Here is a 22777-nt window from a genome sequence, read left to right on the forward strand (position 1 = left end):
ATCCCTAGAAAGGTGAATCTAGTAAGAAACGAAATTATCATAATGCATGTGGCAAATTACAAAATATTTCTATGACATTCTCTGTCTATCTCCCTGTCCACAGAAACTGTACACCAAGGACTGGGACAAAGTCAAAGCCACTGGCTACTTCATGCCTGGAGATGCTGTTCCCATTAAGCAGTGCATCCATAACAATAAAGTCCAAAGCGACGTGAGTGTCACCGTTTAATCTTTACTTAAACAGATTGTCACTGAGGTCAAACTACACTCTTAATGCAAATCTTAACTCAAAATATCCATTCATATTTGATGCTTAGATACTATATATTGTATATTACAATCTCTGTATGTATAAATTGTCAGTCAGTATAATAGCACACTGTTTGGCACACACTGACACTCTTTTATAGCACAAATACAAGGCAAGCTACCGAAAACAAGTCGGTCACCACATTGGAGCCCTCAGTGTCCAGGACGATCCTCTGCTCATGCTGGCCCTGAACTCAGCCAAGATTGCCAGCGATGCTCTTTACAAGAAAGACTTCAACAAGTCCAAGACCAAGTTCCGTCTTCCCGTAGACATGTTGTCCTTTGAGCTGGCCAAGAAATGCCAGATCCAGGTCAATGACAACAACTACAGGACCCGTCTACACAACTGGACCTGCCTGCCAGACTCCACCGACGTCACACAGGCCCGGAAAGCCTACGACCTCCAGAGTGACGTAAGTACATAAACAACAAACAACAAGTATGTTTAATATACATTAGGGGCTCCCAGAATATCTCTCTCTTACACACACACAGACTCTCTCTGTCTCTTCCACTACTCGGCAAAGCAAGTAAAATAGTGAACTGTAAACATTACCATCACAAACGTTTTAAAAGAACAGAAATCACTATTTCTCTCTCATACATACACTAAATGAATTTGTGAGTATAAAATGCAGGTTTGTCTGACTCTCCCTGTCTCCCTGTAGTTCGTCTACAAGGCTGACATGGAATGGATGCGTGGCTGTGGATGGGTGGCAGCCGATTGTGTCGATCACGTCAAAGTTAGGAATGCCCAGAAGATCATGAACGAGGTACATTTCTTTTATTTGTAACCCAGCTGATTTTGATATGGTTATGGGTTTAAGTGGTACATACCGTTCCTTAAATCTCAGTCATGAGAGCTAGCGTTCAGTGAATTCTTACCATGTCTCTCTGTCCCTCTCTGTCTTTTTGCAGAGGCTTTACAAGAAGGATGCCAAAGACAACTTTGCCAAATACACACACGTTGTGGATCGTCCAGAGATTCTACTGGCCACTGTTAATGCTTTCAACCTCAGTGATGTGAGTGAATCAGTGTATTATTTCTTAAACAAAAAAGGAAAAAAGCATCTGAATGTCTCTTGTATTAGATGCACGTTTCTGCTGTTCAAAGTGGTATAATAGTATTGGTAGCATTTTGATGGCCTTAGACACATAAAAACCTGTCAGGCTGTGGGGGATATTTCCACTGGATTATAACCTGTTCCTTCTGTTGTGAGTAGCTGAAGTACAAGGAGACATTCAATGCAGAAAAGGGCAGATACATAGGTTCAGAAGACACACCCCAGCTGGCCCATAGCAGAGAGTGCGCCAAGATCAACAGTGAGGTAAAGTATTCTAAATCCATATGACTTGTCCTTTGTAGGAACCCTTATCTGCGTGAATGTCAGATTTTATATAAAAATAATTGAACTGTAATCATGATAATAAATTTTTTATACATATTTTGGAAATTAGAAATTGTATTATTATTATTTTCAAAAGTGAATTTTATCCTGGGCAGAAATACTACAAAAGTGCCTGGGATGACAGCAAAGCCACTAGTTACCAGCTCGACGCCCAGTACATCCCTCTGACCGTAGCCAAGAAGAACAGGGAGATCGTCAGTGACGTGAGTCTTTGGAGTACCTCAATACAAATATCCTGATTTCCTTTAAGTTATACAGCGGTTATTAAATGTAAAGAATAATTAAAGAGCAACATGTGTTGACACATGATGAGTTATATTACAGTGTTACCTTTCAGGTAAAGTACCATGATGCCCACGAGAAGGCTAAGGGCCACTACATGGCCGACACCCTGGTGGACTTCCCAGAGGTGGTGCGCTGTGGAGCACAGGAGAAACAAAAGCCCATGGTAAGATATGCCACTACTGCACAATAACACAGTATATCTGGTAAGACTATATCTACAGAATCTAAGATATAATACTCATCGTTTACCCAGTATATGCTGGTAAACATCAATGGTTAGACCAGTTGCTACATGCTGTAAAAGAAACAACAAGATGGTAATTTAGATTTTTTTTTAAATATTAACCTAGCTAGCTACTTTGAACTTGAAATACTCTGAACTTGAAATATTCCACTGTTATTGAAATATTTAAATGTATTCCATTTAATGTATTTATTTGGTTTAGTTTTTACTTATTTTTTTGAAGTAATGTAGGATTGCTATTATCTAAATATTTTCAGAATTTCACATCTTTTGTACAAAATTGTAACGATGATGTAGTAGTAAACAACATTTACTAGTAGAGAAAATACACATTCTAAACAAAGTTTACAGACAAATACGTGATACGCAAATAAGATGGAATAAGAATGGGATATGACGTATATCTTTAATTTTACAGTGTCAGTGTCTGCATTCAGCTGACAGTTTAGAGATGTCTTGATGTGGTAAGCACAGTACTATTGTCTTAGTGGAACAGATGGACTGTTGCGGAGGACCTCAGCAAGGGAAAATAAACTGTTCAGATGACACGATTTTTTGTTCTCGGGTTGCTTGACCTGAGCTGTCCAGAGGATAATGTGACTGGGTTGGGAGGTGTTGGATTCAACAAATAATGCTTAAAGCCAAATAAGTCTTGACTGGGAGATGTTTGTTTTTAGCCGCCACAGGTAGTGCATCTGCTAGTTTTTCCATCTTGGGGATTGTAATGTTGTTCTGCCACCTGAGATTGTGGAAGATCCCTAGATTGTCCTTATTTGAATTATTCAGCCAAACGAACAGTCGGTGGGGGGCGTTAATAGAATCAACCACCCCACCACCCAGCCCGGCAACCACTCCTCAGTACTTGGACTCATCGCCGTCAGTGATGCGACCACAGCGGTGTCCCCTGTATGCTTAATTAGTCTGACAGATGCGTTGTTTGGAGGTAAAGTCTGCGGTGTACAGGAAGTAGGAGGGATGAGAGCATGTTCCCTTGCGGTGCGCCAGTGCTGAGGGAAATGTGTTTTCCCACCTTGTTTTCCCACCTTTAGTTAGAGACATATGGAGCTGGTCAGCTTCTGCTAGGAGAGTTTGTCTCATACTTATTATAAGATGATGTGGTTGATTGCAGGGAGGTAAAACATGTGGTGTCTTTCCATCATAGACACCACATGTATCCTGGGCATACAAAAAAATTTGAGATCGTATGATAATATATACATTTCTGTTCAAGAAAATAATCCACACAATGCACTACTCTTTTTTAGAGGATTTACCAGAAGGAGTACAACAGCACAAAGACCAAGTACAACATCCCTGCAGACATAATTCCCAACGTGGTGGCTAAGAGGTGCCAGGACATGCTCAGTGACGTTCTGTACCGCACCTACCTGCACAACTGGACCTGCCACCCTGAGCAGGAGGACATTACCAGAGCCCGCAAGAACAACGAGATCCTGAGTGATGTACGGTTTCAATTTCATGATTTGAATGTGCTGTTTTTGCATTCTGCACATTGTCACAACATACTTATATAGGATAATATACTTTTTTTTATCTGGTTTTAGATATAGTGATGGAGGTTCATCTGTTCTTTGTATTAGTTATGCTATCACAATCAAACAATACACCAGAATTTAAAATATCTCATCAAATCTAGCTGTCTGATCCCTGTTATCTTTCTGTTTGCTAGATCTTTTACAAAGAAGACCTGAACTGGATAAAGGGTATTGGCTGCTATGTCTGGGACACTCCTGAGATTGTCCGTGCCAAGAAATCCTATGAGTTGCAGAGCGACGTGAGTACTGATATCTCATATAAATTATTATAATTTCTACCAATGCTTTCCCTAGATTGTTATTGACTACCATTGACTTACAAGCTAGATAAAAAATAGCTCCCAAAGTAGATGTCATCCCCCAAATTGGTGTTCACAAGTCATTTCAAAGTCGATGCAACTCTGCTGATTACAATTCAAAATATAAATAAATATTTTGGAAATGGAGTTGATTATCCTGAAGATTCATCAAGTTATTCAGATAAAAATTACTATGTTCATTATGTTGGATAAAAATACAACTATGCACGATTGTTGTGACATTATTCCAAATCCTGGTATTGCAATACCTTTAACCTAAGTGTAAACTAATTATTTTTATGCTTAATGACTGAATTACAATTTTCTTTTATTTTCCTAATTAAAACCAATCATATAGCAAATATGGTGGCTTGGCGCTTCCTGGTTTTTTTTTTTTACATCATCTCAACTGAGCAAGTAAATCCACAAAAATGCTTTTGACATAAGTTGATCTTATTTTTTGTCATTTATAAAATGTGATGTGATGAAGTTAGACTACTAAACAGATTTTTTATATGTCAATAGGAAGGTCTTAGGCTAAGTAATCCACTTCCTCAGAGAAGAAAATTATAATACTTTTCATATCAATCCTGTATTTGTGGTGATCATGTTTGGGATTAAACGCCCCCTCACCTTTGGGGCAAAATGCCCTGGGGGGTATTTTTCCCTGACAATATATTGGTAAAATAGAACAAAATGATAGCAAAAAATGCTGAAATATGACAAAAGCTCAAGATATAGCCTAATAAAAGTAGTTTATAGTTTAACAGCTAGTTTATTGCATATATTTACATCTAATATAATAGGCCAATCAACTGGCACTGATATTGCTCAATATTATATTATTATTATTTAATGTTTTTAACCTAATACTTTCCCACGGTTGACAGAACATATTTAAAAATAGTATTCAAAAGATTTTGAAATTGTAATAAATGTAAAACATAGCTTTTTGCCTTAGGATATTGGAATGTGCAATATCACGGTTAAAATTGTTTTTGTTAACTCACTTAAATGCTGCTATCAAGATTGAATTATTTTCAGTGGCATAGATTACAAAGTTTTTTTATTATTTATTTATATACAATTATTTTGACACATAAATAAGGAATAAATCTTAATTTTGGGGGCATTGTACCCGACAGGGAGGGTGTTTTACCCTGATTGTGGAGTAAAACGCCTCATTTACATAGTTTGGCATTTTATTAAGTTGCAATAAAATGGAATCATTCTGACCAATATTCTTTTTTTTAAATCTATTTGTCTGACTATAGTCAATATGTTCATATAAATATCTGACCAAACGTAGCTTTTTTTCAGTCAGAAAATACAGATTTCCTTTAAGCGCGGCGTTTTCCCCAAAGTTACTCATGTAAAATGGACATTAATTGCTCAAGCAAGTGATTAGGCACCGATCTTGAAGAAGCGCGTCGTTGTAAAACTTTATAAACCTTTTTATAAATCTTTATAAAATCGCATCTTGTTTCATAGCAGATGCGACCATCGCTTCCAATTAAAACAATGATAATGGTAATAATAATGGTAAAAATAAAACTTCTACCAGTTCTGAAATGAATCATCTCCACAAGCTGGCCTGTACATTCTCTAACCCCCTCGAGTGAAAACGCATACTCAAGGCGGCGCACATGTAGGTTGCAGCTACCTAGCCAACACAAATCGCTATCATAGCTAAACCTCACCTCGGGATGTCCGATTCCTCCGTGAATGAATAATTCCTCTTCAAATTTTGCAGTATGGATGAAGTTCTGTTGTGAAACGCAACTTCAGTCTTGCAGTAGCGATATGCAACTAGGTTATCTTTACTCTTTTAGAATTACATTTTTCCAGATTTGATTTGTTGTTTTTGGGATAGTGCAAGCCCGCTCTACACGTTCGCCACTCTTTATTAATAGAAGCCTCAAGGCAGTAAATTCTAATCGTTTTTTGTAATCGAGTTACTCCATTAATCGTGACATCCCTAAAGTACATAAAACGTGGCTGATTTTAAAATATATGCAACTTTGGTGATTAACATTCATTTCAAATTTGATAGAACATTGGTGATTATAATTAATTTAAAAGTAGATACAACTTTGGTGATTACAATTTATTTCAAAGGAGTAAAGGCCACACTGTATTGATAAAATACAAAAAAGGCCTTGATTGTGTGGATATGGGACAGGTTGATTTCTTATTCATTTCAATACAATTGAAGATTTTAAATCTAGGTTTCTGGGGTAAAAGGGCACATCTGCCTGTCATATGGATGTTGTGTGTCTCGATACGCTGTCAAAATCACATTAAAGATAAGACCACCACCTCAAACTGACATTGTTTTTGCCACTCATCTTGTCAAGAGAGCTCATAGACATGTTTATTACCAATCCACATCCAGCTGGTAGAAAATAGTATAGCGTTTGGCTTTATACTACAAATGATTGTGTGTTTGAACATTTAGCTGGCTTAACACCAGCAGAGCCCTATTGGTTGATTAACCATGTACATGTGTTTTCTTATAGCTAAAATACAAAGCAGAGGGTAAAAAGGAATTCAACAACTACTCCATCGTGACAGACACCCCTGTCTATGTGACTGCTCTCCTGGGTCATACCTGGGCCAGTGATGTGAGTGTCAACTGAAATAAGCTGAACTAAATCTTACATTTTTACTATACAATAATAGTACAAAACCTGCTTTGTACCAAAACGTGTGCTATTTGTCTCCACAGTTGAACTATAGGGAGGCTTATCATAAGGAAAAGCATTTGTATACCACCATTTTGGACACGTATGGCTATGAGCACCGTTCCAACCTCAAGAATGTCTACAGCAATGTAAGTGTGGCTACACAGACATGTACACAGTGTCTCCAAATACCTAAGTGTCCATATCAGTATACTAAATGTTGCGTTTCCAATTTTTTGTGCTTCATTTTGTTTTCTCTAGAAAATGTATACATCTCTCTGGGACAAGATCAAGGCTAAGTCTTACTCACTGCCGGTCGACACACACGCCTTGAAGCACGCCAAACAACAGAAGGTCATCCTCAGCAGTGTGAGTTTCATTCATCAAACCACTTAATCCACTTTCTTGTTGCGTTTGATCCCCAAGAGTCAATGTCCTTCAGACATCACATACATACATACATTGTCAAAGCTCAATGACTATCTAATATGTTTCCTACTCGTAGGTGAAATACAAGGAGGATTACGAGAAGTTCAAGTCCCTATATAGCCTGCCCAAATCCCTGGAGGACGACCCGCAAACTCTCCGCTGCATCAAAGCCGGAAAAATGGGTCTGGATGTAAGCCTAGTCGCCTTTTTGTTATCACCGTGTTATTTAACTTGCTTTCATTTGGAAGTTTTAAATGAATGGTAACATACAACCACACACAATTAACGAATGTAACCTCCCCAACGTCCAGCGCTTGTACAGGGCAAACTATGAGAAGACCAAAGCCAAGAACCACATCCCCCCGGACATGCTGGATGTCCTGTCGGCCCGTTCCACTCAGAACGCTGTCAGTGAGATAGGTTACAGGAAGTACCTGCACCAGTGGATCTGTCTGCCCGACATGCAGGTGTACGTCCAGGCACGCAAGGTCAACGAGCAGCTCAGCGACGTGAGTCACCCCAGTCCTTTTCTATTTTGATTAACTGTCATTCATTCAGAGTTTCGTAGGATGTGTAAGACTAAGAACTACTAATGATGATTAAGTGTAGACATTTACTGTATGTAGTTCATTATGTAGCGTTTAGATATATTAATGCTTTCCATCTTTTTGCTTATCCTTTTGACTTCCATAATTCATTGGTCATTTTGTCTGGTTTCCCAGATCTTCTACAAAGATGACTTAAACTACCTGAAGGGAATTGGCTGTTATGCCTGGGACACACCTGAGATCTTGCGCGTCAAGGCTGCTGGAAACCAGCTGAGCGAGGTATAGTATCTCCCGATCCCTCTTATAGTCATTCCTTCTCCACTCTTTACTTCTCCTTTTCTTATGGTTAGATTATTTTGGACTTATTTCTGCGTTCGTTCTTGTCTTACAGAACAAGTACAGAGCCAAGGGCATTGAGTCCTTCAAAGAATACTCTGTGGTTGTCGACACTCCAACTTATGAGACAGCCATACGGAGCTCCATGAACCTGAGCGATGTGAGTAATGTCATCAAAGTGTTTTATTGTTATCTTTTTGCCAGACCATGTAAGTGGAGCCGGCCAAGAAGAGCAAATGTCTCTTACTGATTGAGTGAGTGACTGACTGACTACCCCTTGTTAAATAGCGTAGTGGTTAGAGAAGTGGACTTGTGAACTGTAGGTCCCGAGTTCATATCTTATCGAAGGCGAAGCGAAGTACGCATTATGAATTATTCCGTATAGATGAAAACTTTGCTGGCTAAAACCGTTAGGATCTACATTCTAGTAAGCCTGAAATAAAACAGTTTACAGTTATATTGCGACTGTTTCTGGTGGATTTTCGAAGTACACATCCGTGCATGCTTTTTGGGTCAGCAAAGACAAACACATTTGGCTTAAAATACAGTAGTTACATTATAGTAAGCCTTAAATGAAACTGAAGACGGTTATATTGCGACTGTTTCTGGCATGGAAAAGTTCATCTTCAATCTCGCTAGCAATTGGTCAATTCTTATGATTATTCCTAGGAAGTTTGTAGATACTAGTAAGCCCATTACTGGCTAATAAGCTGTTAAAACGGCCACAAAGCAGTGCCTCTCATGTGGAAGACCTAAGTTTGAATCTATTGAGAGCAACAACATTTATTAATTATTTCTGGTAGATTCTACGATTATCTCGTCTTTTCACCTGATGAAAAAGTTAGTTATTGTCGCCTTTATTGATAGTTATTGTGTAAATATAATTCACGAATGAAAAAAAAAGTATGTTGTTTTGCCATGAAAGAAAAAAACAAGTTCTTATGCCATGAAATGAAATAGCTTTGGCAGACTCGCTTGCAATTGCTCAACTCTTATGACTATTCCAGTAAGTTAGTAGATACCGGTAAAGCTTATTACTGGCTAATACGCTGTTAAAATGGCCAGTGGCAAACGTCATAAATAGACGCTATTTGTGGTGGAGGTAAACTTAGTAAGAAACGTTAGTCAGTTTAACTGTATCAATGTCATTCACAAATGGCCAATTAACTTTTAAAATGGCCAGTGCCAAAAGAGGATTTGTTCAGAATAGAGACAGGATGCTATACTGACACCCAGCAAATGTACAGCTCTGTGGTGTAGTGGTTAATGACACAGCCTTTCACATGGTTTCCCAGGTTTAAATCTCGAGATGGCAACACTTTCTATTGCGGGCCGGCTGAACCAGGCTTGCCTGGTTTCTTGTTTATTGAACTCTTATTTAACCTGACAGTCAGTTAATAACGAACATATTCTGATAATTTCCTCTCTGTGGTCTTCTCCAGCTCCATTACCGTAGTGACTACAACACTAATGTCAAGGGAACGAACACTTCCCCTGCCGTCACTGTGGATACGGAGAGGGTACGCCAGGTCAACGCAATCCAGAGCGATGTAAGATACCATTCACCCTCAAGTTCTTTGATCATTTCTAAAAATGCCTTTCTTGTAGGGATGACTACTCCCAAAAACTGTTTATGAAAATAAGTTCTGACTAAATATGTACTGTTTTTTTGTAGTTTTAGTATGATTCTCATGTCTAAAATCTTCTCTGGCATTACTTCTCCCCATTCTTCTCAGCACCTCTACAAAGTGGCCAACAAGAACTCCATGCCCACCGGCTACTCTCTGCCCCACGACAATCCTCTGATGAAGCAAGCTAAACTGAACAGTGTCTCTGTCAGCGACGTAAGAAAGACACACAACACATTTTGGTTTTCTTACACCTTTTTTTTAGGACACGCCGTCCTCACGTTCCATTTAAAAGAAATTATTCTGTTAATGAAAAGCCAGTGTTTTGCTGTTGGACCCTAGGAGTGTGATCAGTTGACTCATGTCTAAGTCACAGTGGGTTGTCATGTATTCCGGCTCTTTTGTGGCACTCTAAGTCACGTGGAGTGGTGTTGTTGTTTTCTTTGCACGTAGGTGAAGTATAAGAATGATTATGAGAAGTCAAAGGCCACGAACTACACCCTGGACCCAGAAGGTGTCACCTTCCTGAACATCAGGCATGCCAACAAGGTCACCAACCAGGTAATATACCAAACACGACTGATTCATTTTCTTGCTGGATTAATGATCCGTCCACTGTGTCTTTTTGTTATGAATACCTTTAGCCATTTCAAAGGCCTAATGGGTGGTGTTATTAAAATCATTTTGTTTTTCGGGCAGTAGGGTTGGCAGTGATACTCTTTTTGTCTTTCCCAGCGTCTCTACCGTGAGCTCTACGAGAAGCAGAAGGACAAGTACCACAGCACCTATGACACACCAGAAATCAGACAGGTCAAGATGACCCAGGAGGCGGTCAGCGACGTACGTCACCTTTTTTCTAATTCCTTCACCGTCCCTCCTGTACTATTTTCATATTTCGTTGCTTAGCGTTGTTGCAGGCTACAGGCGTGGACGTGAGTATGTCTTTCGACAGTCATTGTATTCATAGACGTTTGCAGGATTAACAAATGTTTTTATGGCCCTTCTGTCAGCTGTGAAGTGAACCAGATGTAGTAAGGCCTGTGTGTTTCCTCTCTGTCCTGTGCAGTTGTCCTACAAGGAGAAGTTCTTCAACGAAAGAGGCATGATGATCGCCATGGGCATCACTCCACAGCAGATGCACTGCCACCATGTCAGCGAGATCACCAGCGAGGTACCTCAACCACTAACGTTCGCTCAGTGAAAAACGCTTCTGAACAGCGCGTTATTTAGGCTATACTACCGCTAATCATTCATGGAATAAACCTCAGTGACGGTTTGAGATGACTTTCGCAAAGGGGGCTTCCTTTCACAATCGCCCCATAGCTTAACGCTGAATTGTTATACATTGTCATCCACAGCTGAAATACAAGGAGGATCTTCATTGGCTGAGAGGCATTGGCTGCTGCCTGTATAACACGCCTGAGATGGTTCACGTCCGCAACATCACCAAGTTCAGGGTAGGTGCCCTTCCATCGTCAGTAGTTTGACGCACTCGTCAGTCGTTTGACGGCCAGTTGGTCTCAATCTGTATTTGTACTGCAGATGTATATTGTAAATACTGTGACTACATCTATGGAATATCTGAGCACAGTTTCTCCCTACAACAGGCCAACTATGAGACTGATGCAAAGAAGGCCCGGAACAACTATACTGTGGTCCTGGACACACCGGAGTACCAGCGTGTCACAGAGCTTAAGACACACCTGAGCGACGTGAGTGATTGTCCTTACACAGCATCAGCCACTGTTTCCCACATATATAATAACTGACGACAACACCACATTAGCATATACAGTACGATACATCAAAAAACTAGAATACAGTAAAATCTCTACTGTCTGCAATCTTTGAGGTACTTTGATGATACCTTGGAGGTATTGTAATATACTGCGGTATAACCTCACAGATCTGATCGTTCCAGGTTAACTGCCAGCATTGACCTTTAACCTCTCATCCTCAGCTGATGTACAGAGCCCACGGCAGGGAGGAGAAGACCAAGTGCACCACCACCCTGGACTCTGTCGACCTCAAGAGAGTCAAATGGGCCCAACAGCTCACCAACAAGGTGAGTTTGAACAACATGGAGTCTGTTTTTACCGTTTCCTCTTACCTTCAACGCATACAATAAAATCTGGCTCATTCTTCTGAGAGTTTGTTGTTAACCTATCTTTGTTACTCGCCTGAATGACGGAATGTTGCAAAGAAAGTGATTTCTGATCTTGGTGTTCATGTCCCACATTGATAATTGCAGTATATGTACACCGACCTGGCCTCCAAGGAGAGAGCCCACTTCACACAGGAGATGAACACCCCTGCCATGAGCCACACCAGGTCTATGAAGACCATCTACAGCGAGGTACACTTTTCCTTCGCCGCTGCGAAGATTATCGCCACCATATTGCCCATGCACTGTCCCGGACATGACACAGAAGCATTTGTCCATCACGGTTTCTCCTTTGATTGGTCCCCAGATCAAATACAGGGATCAGTACGAAAAGATGAAGCACAGATACACCAGCATCGCCGACACGCCCTTCCTGATCCGGGCCAAGAAGTCCTACCTCCAGTCCAGTGACGTGAGTACGCTCTCCCGTGATCCCTCCTTGCAAACTCTGTTGGTTCTAAAAGATGTCGTTCTTCTCACTAACCCGCCACTCTCTCTTTCTTTCTTTCTTTCTCTCCAGTTGCGCTACAAGGAGAGCTTCGAGCTGGCCAAGGGACACTACCACTCCATCAAGGATGCCCTGGACATCGTGTGTCATCGCAGGGTCACCGACGACATTAGCGAGGTCAGTGCTTTGCCTGCGAGCTCGGATCCATAGAAGGTTTATGTTCTTATGTATGTGAAATTAGACAAAATGTTGAATACAGGTATAATACATTGTCTTTTTCTTCTCCCAGGTCAAGTACAGGGAGAAGTACATCAACTCTCTGGGTACATGGAGGTCTATCCCAGACCGCCCGGAATTAGCCCACAGCCGAATCATCAGCAATAACTCCAGCGACGTGAGTGACTTCATCTCTGAAAAGTGAAAACTGCAAACGCATAGTTTCCAGAAAATGTTTGTTGGCCCATTTCAGCCTATTGGATTATTTTAACATGTGTTTCATGAACATGCATTCCCTTATCCATTAGGTCAAGTACAAGGAGGACCTGGATTGGTTGAGGGGTGTTGGCTGCTACGTATGGGACAGACCTGAGATGTTACAGGCTGAGAGGAACAAGACCCTGTACAGCGAGGTGAACCAAACAATCTACCGTCAGGATCACAATGAAATACCTTTGTTAGATTATTCCCTTCTCATAACCACTGGTGATTTTCTCTTATCTTTCCCCTTCTGTCCCTTTTTTCCTTCCTTAACAGAGACTCTACAAAGCAAACTACGAGAAAAACAAGCACCACTTCAAGTACACGTGCGACAGTCCATTCTTCGAGGCTGCTAAGAACGCCTCCATTCTCATCAACAATGTAAGCCACAGCCGTAAGGATTTCATGTCGGTTTTCAGTTTATATTTACTTGATGTATTTAATTAATTTTTTTTATTATCTATTGGATACTAAACTCAGTAACGAGTGTAACATGTTTTCCTTCTACGCTGTCCCAATTGGACTCTCAGCTTTGAAGGTGAAAGATGACAATGGTGTTCACAATGAATACATGTTAGTAGATCTGCTTCATACTGTGATGAATGCAGCTGATCCTTGCCAAATTACCGTCTCTTATTTCTCAGCAGTTCCGACCCTCTGTGAATGTTCAACCCAGATGTTGGTAACCTAGACCTTCTTCCCTGTCAGAGACTTCTTTTATGGTGTCTCTCACAGCTCCTTGTTTCGTTTGTCTCTTGTCCTTAACTCCTTTCTGACGTTTCTGAGCAGAGGCAATATACTGCCGCCTATGAGAAGGGCAAGGATAAGTACACCAGTGTGCTGGATGACCCCAGGAACCTCCTGGCTAAGGAGAACGCCAAGAATAGCCAGGTAAAGCTACGACGGCCTGCCCCGGTCTCCAGCCCCGCCTGCCTCCGGCTCCGGATAGCCTGCGTCAAAGTGTCGGGGTGTCGGGGGAACATGTCATGGTCGCATGGCTATGACGTGACTTCCCCGTTCCATGTTCACGTCTTCTTCTCTCCCCCCATCATGCAGCGGCTGTCATGCCCTGCCGCTCAAATCGCCCTGTGGGGTGGTTTGAGTGTGCGGCTGTGGGTGATCTGTGAGCTCAGGACTGAATCCATTGATCATTATGACAAATACGCTGCAGGCATAGGAAAGGCAATTCATAATGGCTCCAGGAGCCTCACTGAGGCCAATTTGGCCCGTAAGTCTGACCCCATTGAAGTCATTGGTCTGAGCTGGGAGATTGGTTCAGAGTTGCACAGATCACCAGGGCTCTTCTGAAGTCTGGGATCATGGGAGCTCCTCTCCGGTCCGCTCCGCTCTGTTATGTTGTCCTCTGTATCTGTCCTCATCCTCAGCATGCTTGTCTGTTTGTGTTTGTGTGTGTGTGTGTGTGTGTGTGTGTGTGTGTGTCTGTTGGTGTGTGTGTGCTTGTGTGTCCTCATGGACAGAAAAGGTATAGGTCCAGGGCAAAGGAGCTCTTAAAGAATGGCTGCAATGAGCTGCTCCGCCCTGACATCCTCAGTGCCATTTATCAGTCCAGCGTCCAGTGTAAGGTAATCCTCCATCAGACCCAGTTCAGCCACTCCCTCTTGCTCCAGTCATCTTCACGCCCTCAGCACTAAGCTAACTATCGCTGTGGTAACCCACGCTGAACTCCTGGATGCCAGTGACTAGCTCACTTCTGTCTGCTCTTCACTCCCAGTCTCCCGGTCACATCATTTGTCTAATTCTAGACTTTTTTATTGCTTCGTGAGCTCATCTCTGAAAACAAGCTGCCCGTGTTGTCACACATCGTAACCCCTCGGCCTGTAACCCATCGCATGATTAGCACTGATCACACTTTTGGCAGTCGAGGAAGAAGTTTAACATGATGGGTTAGTCACACAGTCAACTTTGGCGCAGTCAGTAGATTTGTCATTTTGTTGAAATGCATTTTAGTAAGTCCACATTCCAGTAATACGTTTTGTAGATAACGTAATCACTCATGTTTAAATGCCAGATTGAATAATCACCAGGAGTCAGTGTAGATGGATCGTTCTCCTGATACAGACGATCAAACGTCCGTTTGTTGCATGTTTCCATAAAGCAAGCTCTGCATGGTGTTTTCCCAATGCATTCATTGATGTACTGCCGCTGTCGAGCTTCACACAATCGCCTTTCCATGCTACCCATATTTCAAAATAATTGAAATTATTATTTATAATTGTTTAAGTAATTGTATTGTTATTGTATTTCATTTTATAATGAATGGATAAAAAAAAACAATCTGCACAAATCAATGGGCACATAGAAAATAGGTGGACCATTTAGTGTGTACATTGATACAGATTTGACACTGCTGTCTTCCTTGTGAATGTTTCTAATGTTGGTCTCTGGTCTTCCCGTCAACACAGTGGAAGTACAGGGAGCAGTATGAGCGTGCTAAGGACAAGTTCACCTCCATCCTGGAAACACCATGGCACGAGAGCCATAAACGCGTCAAAGCCCTGGCGGACGTGAGTCCCCTTAAACACTTTTACCAAAGTTTTACCAAAGCGTCAATATGCATTTATGACTGATGGGTATTTATTGGCATAACATGGTAATGTGACACTTTCACTGTATGCCGTTACCTTTTCTTTCTCCAGAATCTCTATAAGATGGAGTATAACAAGACCAAGGCCACAGGCTATACCCTTGGCCACGACACTCCACACAGCACACACATGAAGAAGGTCAAAGAGATCACCAGTGTGGTATGTACTCTACAATCTACTCTCCTGACCCCCAGTAAAAACTGGACCTCTAAGACGGAGGCAAGTACCGTCCCGGCCCTGGTACTGTACATGACCGCGTTTTTCCTGTCTTATCCCCCTCTCAGCTGAGGTACAAGGAGGTGTATGAGAAAAGCAAGGCCCAGATCAACATGGACCCTGAATCCTTTGAAATCCGTGCTGCCAAGGAAGCTTACCGGAACATCAGCAATGTGAGTCTCTCTTCTAGTGCTCTTGCCTACTTTATGTCTGTTTAGAAAGCCCCTTTGGGAATGAATGGATGTGTGTTATGGCCGGAGTGTTTGATCCAGACTGGCTCCTGATTCACCATTCTGTACCGTTTGATTGTTCTCCTTATAGCTGGACTACAGGAAGAAGTACGAGGCCACAAAGAACAAGTGGATCTGGACTGTAGACAGACCAGACTTCATCCAGGCTTCCAAGGCCAACTTGCAGCAGAGTGATGTGAGTCGTGAACTACAGACATTTTATTGTTGGTTTGTCAGGATTTATATTAGCCCACAACAGAGCTAATCCTATTAGAGTCAATTTTAAATAGTATATATCAGTATAGAGGGGATAGAAAACAAGAGCAGCTCACTTGAGATATTTCTAGGTTTCTATACTGACAAGGGAAAGTGGGGTAAACCCTTTTTTCCCAGCATCACTGCATCAGTAGAAATATAGTATGCCTTGTAACAAAGATACCTACCGTCATATATTCCAGGACGTTTCTGGAAAACATGTTCATTGATATCAACTAAGGTTCTGCCGTATAAATCCCTTAAAGAGTATTTTCTTCTATTTATCCTACGACTAAACATGGCTTGTCTCAAGAGATCTCTTGTTAGAACGTACAATAAGTCGTGAAAGGGACAAGTTAACTTGATCCACCTTGAGGTAAGAGGGTCCAACTTGAATTAATGGAATGGGGTTGGGTTCTGTTTTAGACGTTACAAGTTGCATACCTAACTTCAGATATCGTTCAGCATCGCATACCCTCTTCACCAGATGTCTGGGACATGGCTGTTGTTTACCCCCACTCTCCCTACCTTGTTGCTTTGTAATGGCATCTCTGGCCTAACGCCTGTTTTACTGTATTCTGGATGTTGCTGTCCACAGGTTGAGTACAAATATGACAAGGAGCTGATGAAAGGTTGTGTGACGCCCATCGTTGATGACAAGTTAGCCGTCCTGGCTAAGCAGAATTCTGAATTAAGCAATGTGAGCGTTCCTATACCTGTCACCTGTCAATCCACATTAAATCTGTTTATTTGGTTATATCCTACAAAATACAAGCCTATGTTAATTGTCGCGCTATGTTGTGTATACCAGGTGAAATATAGGGAGAAGTTTGAGAAGGAAAAGGGTCAGTATCTGACTGTTCTGGACACTCCTGCTAACCTTCATGCCAAGGCAGTGCGTCTTCTTGCATCTGAGGTAAGAAGCAGAAAACCCCAAACACATGATTTTAATAGTGATATATGGCATTTATCAGACACTTTTATACGAAGCAACATACAGTAATGCATGCATTTATTTCACAAATTGGTGATCGCAGGAATTGAACCCCCTTACCTGGCTGTGCACCCTCCTGACTGACCATCAGCCTCCTCTCTGACCCTCCTCTTTGAGCCTCCTCTCTGACCCTCCTCTTTGAGCCTCCTCTCTGACCCTCCTCTTTGAGCCTCCTCTCTGACCATCAGCCTCCTCTCTGACCCTCCTCTTTGAGCCTCTTCTTTGAGCCTCCTCTCTGACCCTCCTCTCTGACCCTGTCTCTCTGACCATCATCCTCCTCTCTAACGATCAGCCTCCTCACTGACCCTCCTCTCTGACCATCATCCTCCTCTCTGACCCTCAGCCTCCTCACTGACCCTCCTCTCTGACGATCAGCCTCCCCTCTGACCCTCCTCTCTGACCCCTAGATATGTGCTTTCTTCCTTTCCTCAGAGTAAATACAAGCTGGAAAGCAAGAAGGATCAGCAGAACAGCAAATTCACCACCCTGTCCCAGACCCGTGACACGAACCACGCTAAGGACATGGGCAAACTGGTCAGCCAGGTCAGTCCCTATCAGCTTCTTTCAAAATTCTCTGCGCCCGGATTTCTCCCGTCAAAGCGGATTGGGTGAGATCCTCCCTAGACAATACAGCACTGAGGCCATTCGTTACCTTTGACACGTTTGCGTCCTCCAATCTGTCCACAGAAACAGTACAAGCAGAAGTTTGAGAAGGAGAAGGGCCAGTCCAAGTATAACAACATGACGGTGCCTCCAGATGTCCAGCATGCCATGGAAGTGGCCAAGAACCAGAGCAACGTAAACCCCTGTTTCTCAGTCTTTCGGTGGTGCTTTTTTCTGTTTTTCCGAATGGATTCACTCATCCGCTTTCTTTCCACCTCTAGATCGCCTACAAGAAGGAGGCTAAGGCCAAGCTGAACTACACCTCTGTGGCGATGCGTCCAGACATCATGAAGGCCACCCAGGCCTCCAGGCTTGCCAGCAATGTGAGCGTTTTAGATAAGCGCCCGCTGAACATCCTAAACAGCCGGAAAGCCTGTCAGCCTATTATGCTGAATGGCTTAGCAGACATAAATACATTTCAGCCCCTATATAGGTTGTTAACACACTTGGCGTCTGCGGTGCAGCACATCCAGTCATAACCTGTATAGTGTGTACATCGGTCGCACGCGGTTGGTTTAATGTCCGGTCCGCTCATGGTTTGTGTATTGTGTCTGTTAGATTGGCTACCGTGACAAAGCCCGCCAGGAGGCCGCCCATGGAGGCTCCCTGACTTACCGTCCAGACATCACGTTGGCCACTGAGGTGTCCAAGCTGACCAGCCAGGTACGCCAAACACCAAGTCTAAACGCGCTGGTTATCCCTGCCCTCGGGCAGGCTTTCAGTGTTGTTTTTCATTCCCCTTTATTTGATTACCGTTGAACCTCCCTCAGTTCAGTTTTCTCTCATGTCATTGATTATCTTAAACAAATGTTTCTGTGAACTTGTCTGGCAGTGACGGTTTAGTGATTGAACGAGCCCAGATGAAATGCATTGGTTCAGGCTCCTACAGACCAGGATTGCTTTCAACAGATCTGTTATTGCTGTAGTATTTGCTTCCCTGTGTGCTTCATCCCTGCATAACTACCTTAGTTAGCCATGTCCCTAACTCTCCCATTCTTTATATACAGGTGCATCTAAAATAAATCTTGGAAGAATTCATATTTTTCCATAATTCAAATAATAATGTGACACCTTCATATATTCTAGATTCATTATACATACTATACTGAAATATGTCAATCCTTTTTTGTTTAAATTTTGACGATTATGGCTTACAGCTCATGAAAATCAAATATCTCAAAATATTAGAATAAAATATTTACAATGCAGATATGTAGACCTGAGAAGAGCTCTAATCAGCTAATTAACTTCCTGAGCCTTCAGTACACACAACAACAATCATGGGGAAGACTGCTGAGTTGACAGTTGTCCAGAAGACACTCATTGACACCCTCCACGAGGAGGGTAAGACACAGAAGGTCATTGCTGAAAGGGCTGGCTGTTTGCAGAGTGCTGTATCAAAGCATATTCATGAAATGTTGACTGGAAGGGAAAAGTGTAGTAGGAAAACGTGCACAAGATGACCGCAGCCTTGAGATGAGCTTCACAAGGAGTGGATTGAGGCTGGAGTTAGTGCATCAAGTGCCACCACACACAGACCAGGAAAAATGTCCAGGAAATGGGCTTCAAGTGTCACATTCCTAGTGTCAAGCGACTCCTGAACAAGAGTCAACGTCAGAAGCATTTTACCTGGGCGAAGGAGAAAAAGAACTGGACTGATGCTCAGTGGTCCAAAGTCCTCTCTTCAGACGAAAGCAAATTTTGTCCCAGCGTCTGGAGGAAGAGTGGAGAGGAACAGAATCCAGTGTGAAGTTTCCACAGTCAGTGATGATTTGGGGTGCCATGTCATCTGCTGGTGTTGGTCCACGGTTTTATCAAGTCCAGAGTCAATGCAGCCGTCTACCAGGAGGTTATAGAGCACTTCCTGCTTCCATCTGCTGACAAGCTTTATGGAGATGCTGATTTCCTTTTCCACCTGCCCACAGAGCCAAAACGACTGGTAACTGGTTTGCAGCCCATGGTATTACTGTGCTTGATTGGCCAGCCAACTTGCCTGACCAGAACCCCATAGAGAATCTATGTATTGTCAAGAGGATAATGAGATACACCAGACCCAACAACACAAACAAGCTGAAGGCCGCTATCAAAGCAACCTGGGCTTCCATAACACCTCAGCAGCGCCACAGGCTGATTGCCTCCATGCCACGCCGCACTGATGCAGTAATTCATGCAAATGGAGCCCCGACCGAAGTACTGAGTGCATAAATTAACATACTTTGGAAACCTTTGCAGATGTTTTGAGTTAATTAGCTGGTTAGAGCTCTTCTCAGGTTGACATTTCTGTATTGTACATTTTTTTATTGTAATATTTAGAGATACTGGAATTTTTATTTCCATAATCATGAAGATTGAAATAAGAAATTCTTGAAATGTTTCACTTAGTGTGTATTGAATCTAGTATATATGAAAGTGTAACTTTTGATTTGAATTACAGAAAAAAATGACATTGAAATATATTCTGCCTCCAGAACTTGGAGCAACTCTGTATACTGGAACTGAGTTGTAGTGTTCTTACAGTGTTGAAATGAGCTCATTTCAACCACATTTTGCTTGCTGGTTCCCTCCATCCCTGTTGTGTCTTTGAGTTTTCACGCTGCCATCTTGTTGCTGCTTTGTAGGCGGAGGCGGAGGCCAGGCCCTCCCTCCACGGAGCTGCTTCCATTGACACTCCCCAGAGTCGCCATCTTAAGAAAATGAGTGCCCTGACTAGTAATGTAAGACGGTTAAACCTGAACCCTCCGGAATGGGGACCAATAGGCTGCAAGTTTCTGTCTGTCTTACTAGCCAACTTCCTTTGTCCTTCTATGGAATGACTCATTGATTGTTTGACTTCTGTTAGTGTCTGTCAGGGCTCATCTTCTTCCACAACTCAAGAGTTTTTATTTTAGATGTTTGGTTTCATTCAATTAATATTGAATTTAATATTGAATTACATTTTACCTATATTATTTCTCTAATCGTTTTTCCTCCATTGTTTAAATTGTACCTCCAGTCTTTCATGACTTGAGTTTTGTTTCCTTGTAACGGTAGCTACCTAGTTTCCTGAGGAAAACAAGACAAGCTTTCCTGCCTTGGTACCAAACATAGACAAGCTTAGTGATGCAATAACTACTGATGTAAATGTCACTAGAAATCTTTATTGCATTGTCTCTTTTGATTTTGTTTTAGATAATTTTTTTCTTAAAGTACATTTCCAGTGTTTCTTTGAAATGAACACATACAATATGATTGCATTTTTTTATTTAGGCATATACTGGTCAATAAACTTTAATGCATGTAGTCAGATTGGCCAGCTCCTCCTACTTATGGTCTGTTTGAAATACTAGTTGGAGGGGATTTCATGTTTAATTTTTTTGGCCACAAAGTATGAGAGTATTTGTTGACAGAACATCTTTTAAAAGTGAGATTCTCGTAGGACAGTTTCCTTAAAAAGGCAGAATAGCAGGATACCATGTACTGAGTCCATGTCTCTGTCATCTGGAATGACCTCTGTGGTGAACCTGTGTCACTGGGTTATTGTAGCTGCATTGTTCTACAGAATCATCTCTGTACTGTGCTAAGAGGACTGTGTAAATCCTGGATCAAAGCTCCTATTTAAGCATCTAATTCGCAACTCATTCTATAGACAGCACTGTGACACTAAGAGGGATACTTGAAAGTGGTTTCAGTGACAGTGTCTTTTGAACTATAATTATCATCAGAAAGAATCGTCTTTGCTCATTTCTGTTTTGGATTTACACACTCTTCTCTCCTCTATTTCTTTCTTTCTCTCTGCCTGATGTTTCACGTTCCTTTTTTTCTTTCCCTCTGCCTGATGTTTCATGGTCCTTTTTTTCTTTCTCTCTGCCTGATGTTTCACATTATTTTCTTTTGTTCTGTCTGCCTGACGTTTCCCCCCTCTGTGTTCCTCACACTGCGCCTGATGTTTCTTCAGCTGGTCTCTCTACAGATTAGCGGTCTACCTCAGTCTCTCTGCAGTGCGATCCCAGCATCACTAATTATCTACTCCTGACTGACAACCATATTTACTGTTCCAATTGTATATACTCTGTAGATATATACATGAAGTCAATGTTCTGTTAAGGTGTCTTATTCCTTTTATGTCTTAATTGCCTTCTGGGGTTAGTTGTCTTATTGAAAGAAACAATGAATGTTTAGGTATTCATTCATAATACCCACCCATCATTTCAAATTAGTCCAAGAAGGCAACCTATTTATTTTTATGTTTATGTATAACAAGGGCTGCTAACAAAATAAAGAATAGGTTTAGACATTCTGAATTTGGATGCAGTACTGTAGTGGAACTAGCGGTGAGCCCTTTTTATATTATGTCAGAGAATACTGTTTGTTGTTGTACTGTTTTTCTTGTTGTTAATCCTTCTCTCTCTGCATCTGCTTTTTGTGACTTTCCTACCTCAGACACAATCCAGACTAATACTAACACAGACTCTTACCTATTCAATCCCCCCAGCTGAAGTACAAGGAGAAGTTTGACAAAGAGAAGGGACTAAGGCCGAAGTATGACATGAAGGAGAGTGTGATTTACAAGACCCAAAAGGACGCCAACAGGCTGGCTAGTGAGGTGTGTCCCACTTCCTCAAATAGAAATAACGCCTAACACGATCGACACAAATCAGGGCTAGGAGGTCTTCACACATAGGTCTTTGGCAAAAATATACAAATCCACAAAGGCGTTTTATCAGACATACTGTATCTAAGCCACTAAAATAGTAATGTGTTCCTCTGTCCGTCTCTTATCTGGCAGGTGAAGTACAAGGGTGACCTGAAGAAGCTCCACAAGCCTGTGACCGACATGGCAGAATCTCTGTCCATGCAGCACAACCTGAGCACCAGCAAGCTATCCAGTGATGTAAGAGCCTCATAAATCAGCCCTTATCTACCACCTTCCCAGTAGTATCATCTCCATCATCCCATCCCGTATAACAACCGCCTTCTCGACACCGCTCCCCCCCCCCCCCCCCCCCCCAACCAAATCA

The 22777-nt window shown here is 42.0% G+C and overlaps 1 protein-coding gene across 23 annotated transcripts in view; it reads left to right on the plus strand.

Moving 5' to 3' along the window:
* The window catches only part of neb (nebulin), a 74108-nt gene that overhangs the window by 38603 nt on the left and 12728 nt on the right, over positions 1-22777 (plus strand). For 19 of the 23 annotated variants that reach the window (XM_029125814.2, XM_029125820.2, XM_029125819.2 and 16 more), the window contains 44 exons: positions 104-211; positions 411-722; positions 978-1082; positions 1228-1332; positions 1533-1637; positions 1814-1921; positions 2056-2166; positions 3513-3710; positions 3938-4042; positions 6622-6726; positions 6831-6935; positions 7048-7155; positions 7292-7405; positions 7527-7724; positions 7938-8042; positions 8155-8259; positions 9542-9649; positions 9836-9943; positions 10181-10288; positions 10463-10567; positions 10794-10898; positions 11086-11184; positions 11335-11439; positions 11688-11792; positions 11979-12083; positions 12199-12303; positions 12412-12516; positions 12629-12733; positions 12864-12968; positions 13093-13197; positions 14295-14399; positions 15240-15341; positions 15474-15581; positions 15707-15811; positions 15960-16064; positions 16722-16823; positions 16935-17039; positions 17550-17660; positions 17805-17915; positions 18002-18103; positions 18339-18443; positions 20399-20494; positions 22252-22362; positions 22546-22650. In XM_029125814.2, the coding sequence (XP_028981647.2) occupies positions 104-211; positions 411-722; positions 978-1082; positions 1228-1332; positions 1533-1637; positions 1814-1921; positions 2056-2166; positions 3513-3710; positions 3938-4042; positions 6622-6726; positions 6831-6935; positions 7048-7155; positions 7292-7405; positions 7527-7724; positions 7938-8042; positions 8155-8259; positions 9542-9649; positions 9836-9943; positions 10181-10288; positions 10463-10567; positions 10794-10898; positions 11086-11184; positions 11335-11439; positions 11688-11792; positions 11979-12083; positions 12199-12303; positions 12412-12516; positions 12629-12733; positions 12864-12968; positions 13093-13197; positions 14295-14399; positions 15240-15341; positions 15474-15581; positions 15707-15811; positions 15960-16064; positions 16722-16823; positions 16935-17039; positions 17550-17660; positions 17805-17915; positions 18002-18103; positions 18339-18443; positions 20399-20494; positions 22252-22362; positions 22546-22650 (5043 nt within the window). Of the gene's footprint in view, positions 1-103; positions 212-410; positions 723-977; positions 1083-1227; positions 1333-1532; positions 1638-1813; positions 1922-2055; positions 2167-3512; positions 3711-3937; positions 4043-6621; positions 6727-6830; positions 6936-7047; positions 7156-7291; positions 7406-7526; positions 7725-7937; positions 8043-8154; positions 8260-9541; positions 9650-9835; positions 9944-10180; positions 10289-10462; positions 10568-10793; positions 10899-11085; positions 11185-11334; positions 11440-11687; positions 11793-11978; positions 12084-12198; positions 12304-12411; positions 12517-12628; positions 12734-12863; positions 12969-13092; positions 13198-13605; positions 13708-14294; positions 14400-15239; positions 15342-15473; positions 15582-15706; positions 15812-15959; positions 16065-16721; positions 16824-16934; positions 17040-17549; positions 17661-17804; positions 17916-18001; positions 18104-18338; positions 18444-20398; positions 20495-22251; positions 22363-22545; positions 22651-22777 lie in introns of all 23 variants that reach the window. The other 4 variants (XM_029125821.2, XM_029125826.2, XM_029125816.2 and 1 more) reach the window with 3 other exon arrangements.

This window comes from Esox lucius, chromosome 16 (genome assembly GCF_011004845.1).
Source record: "Esox lucius isolate fEsoLuc1 chromosome 16, fEsoLuc1.pri, whole genome shotgun sequence".
In the NCBI taxonomy this organism is placed as follows: domain Eukaryota; kingdom Metazoa; phylum Chordata; class Actinopteri; order Esociformes; family Esocidae; genus Esox; species Esox lucius.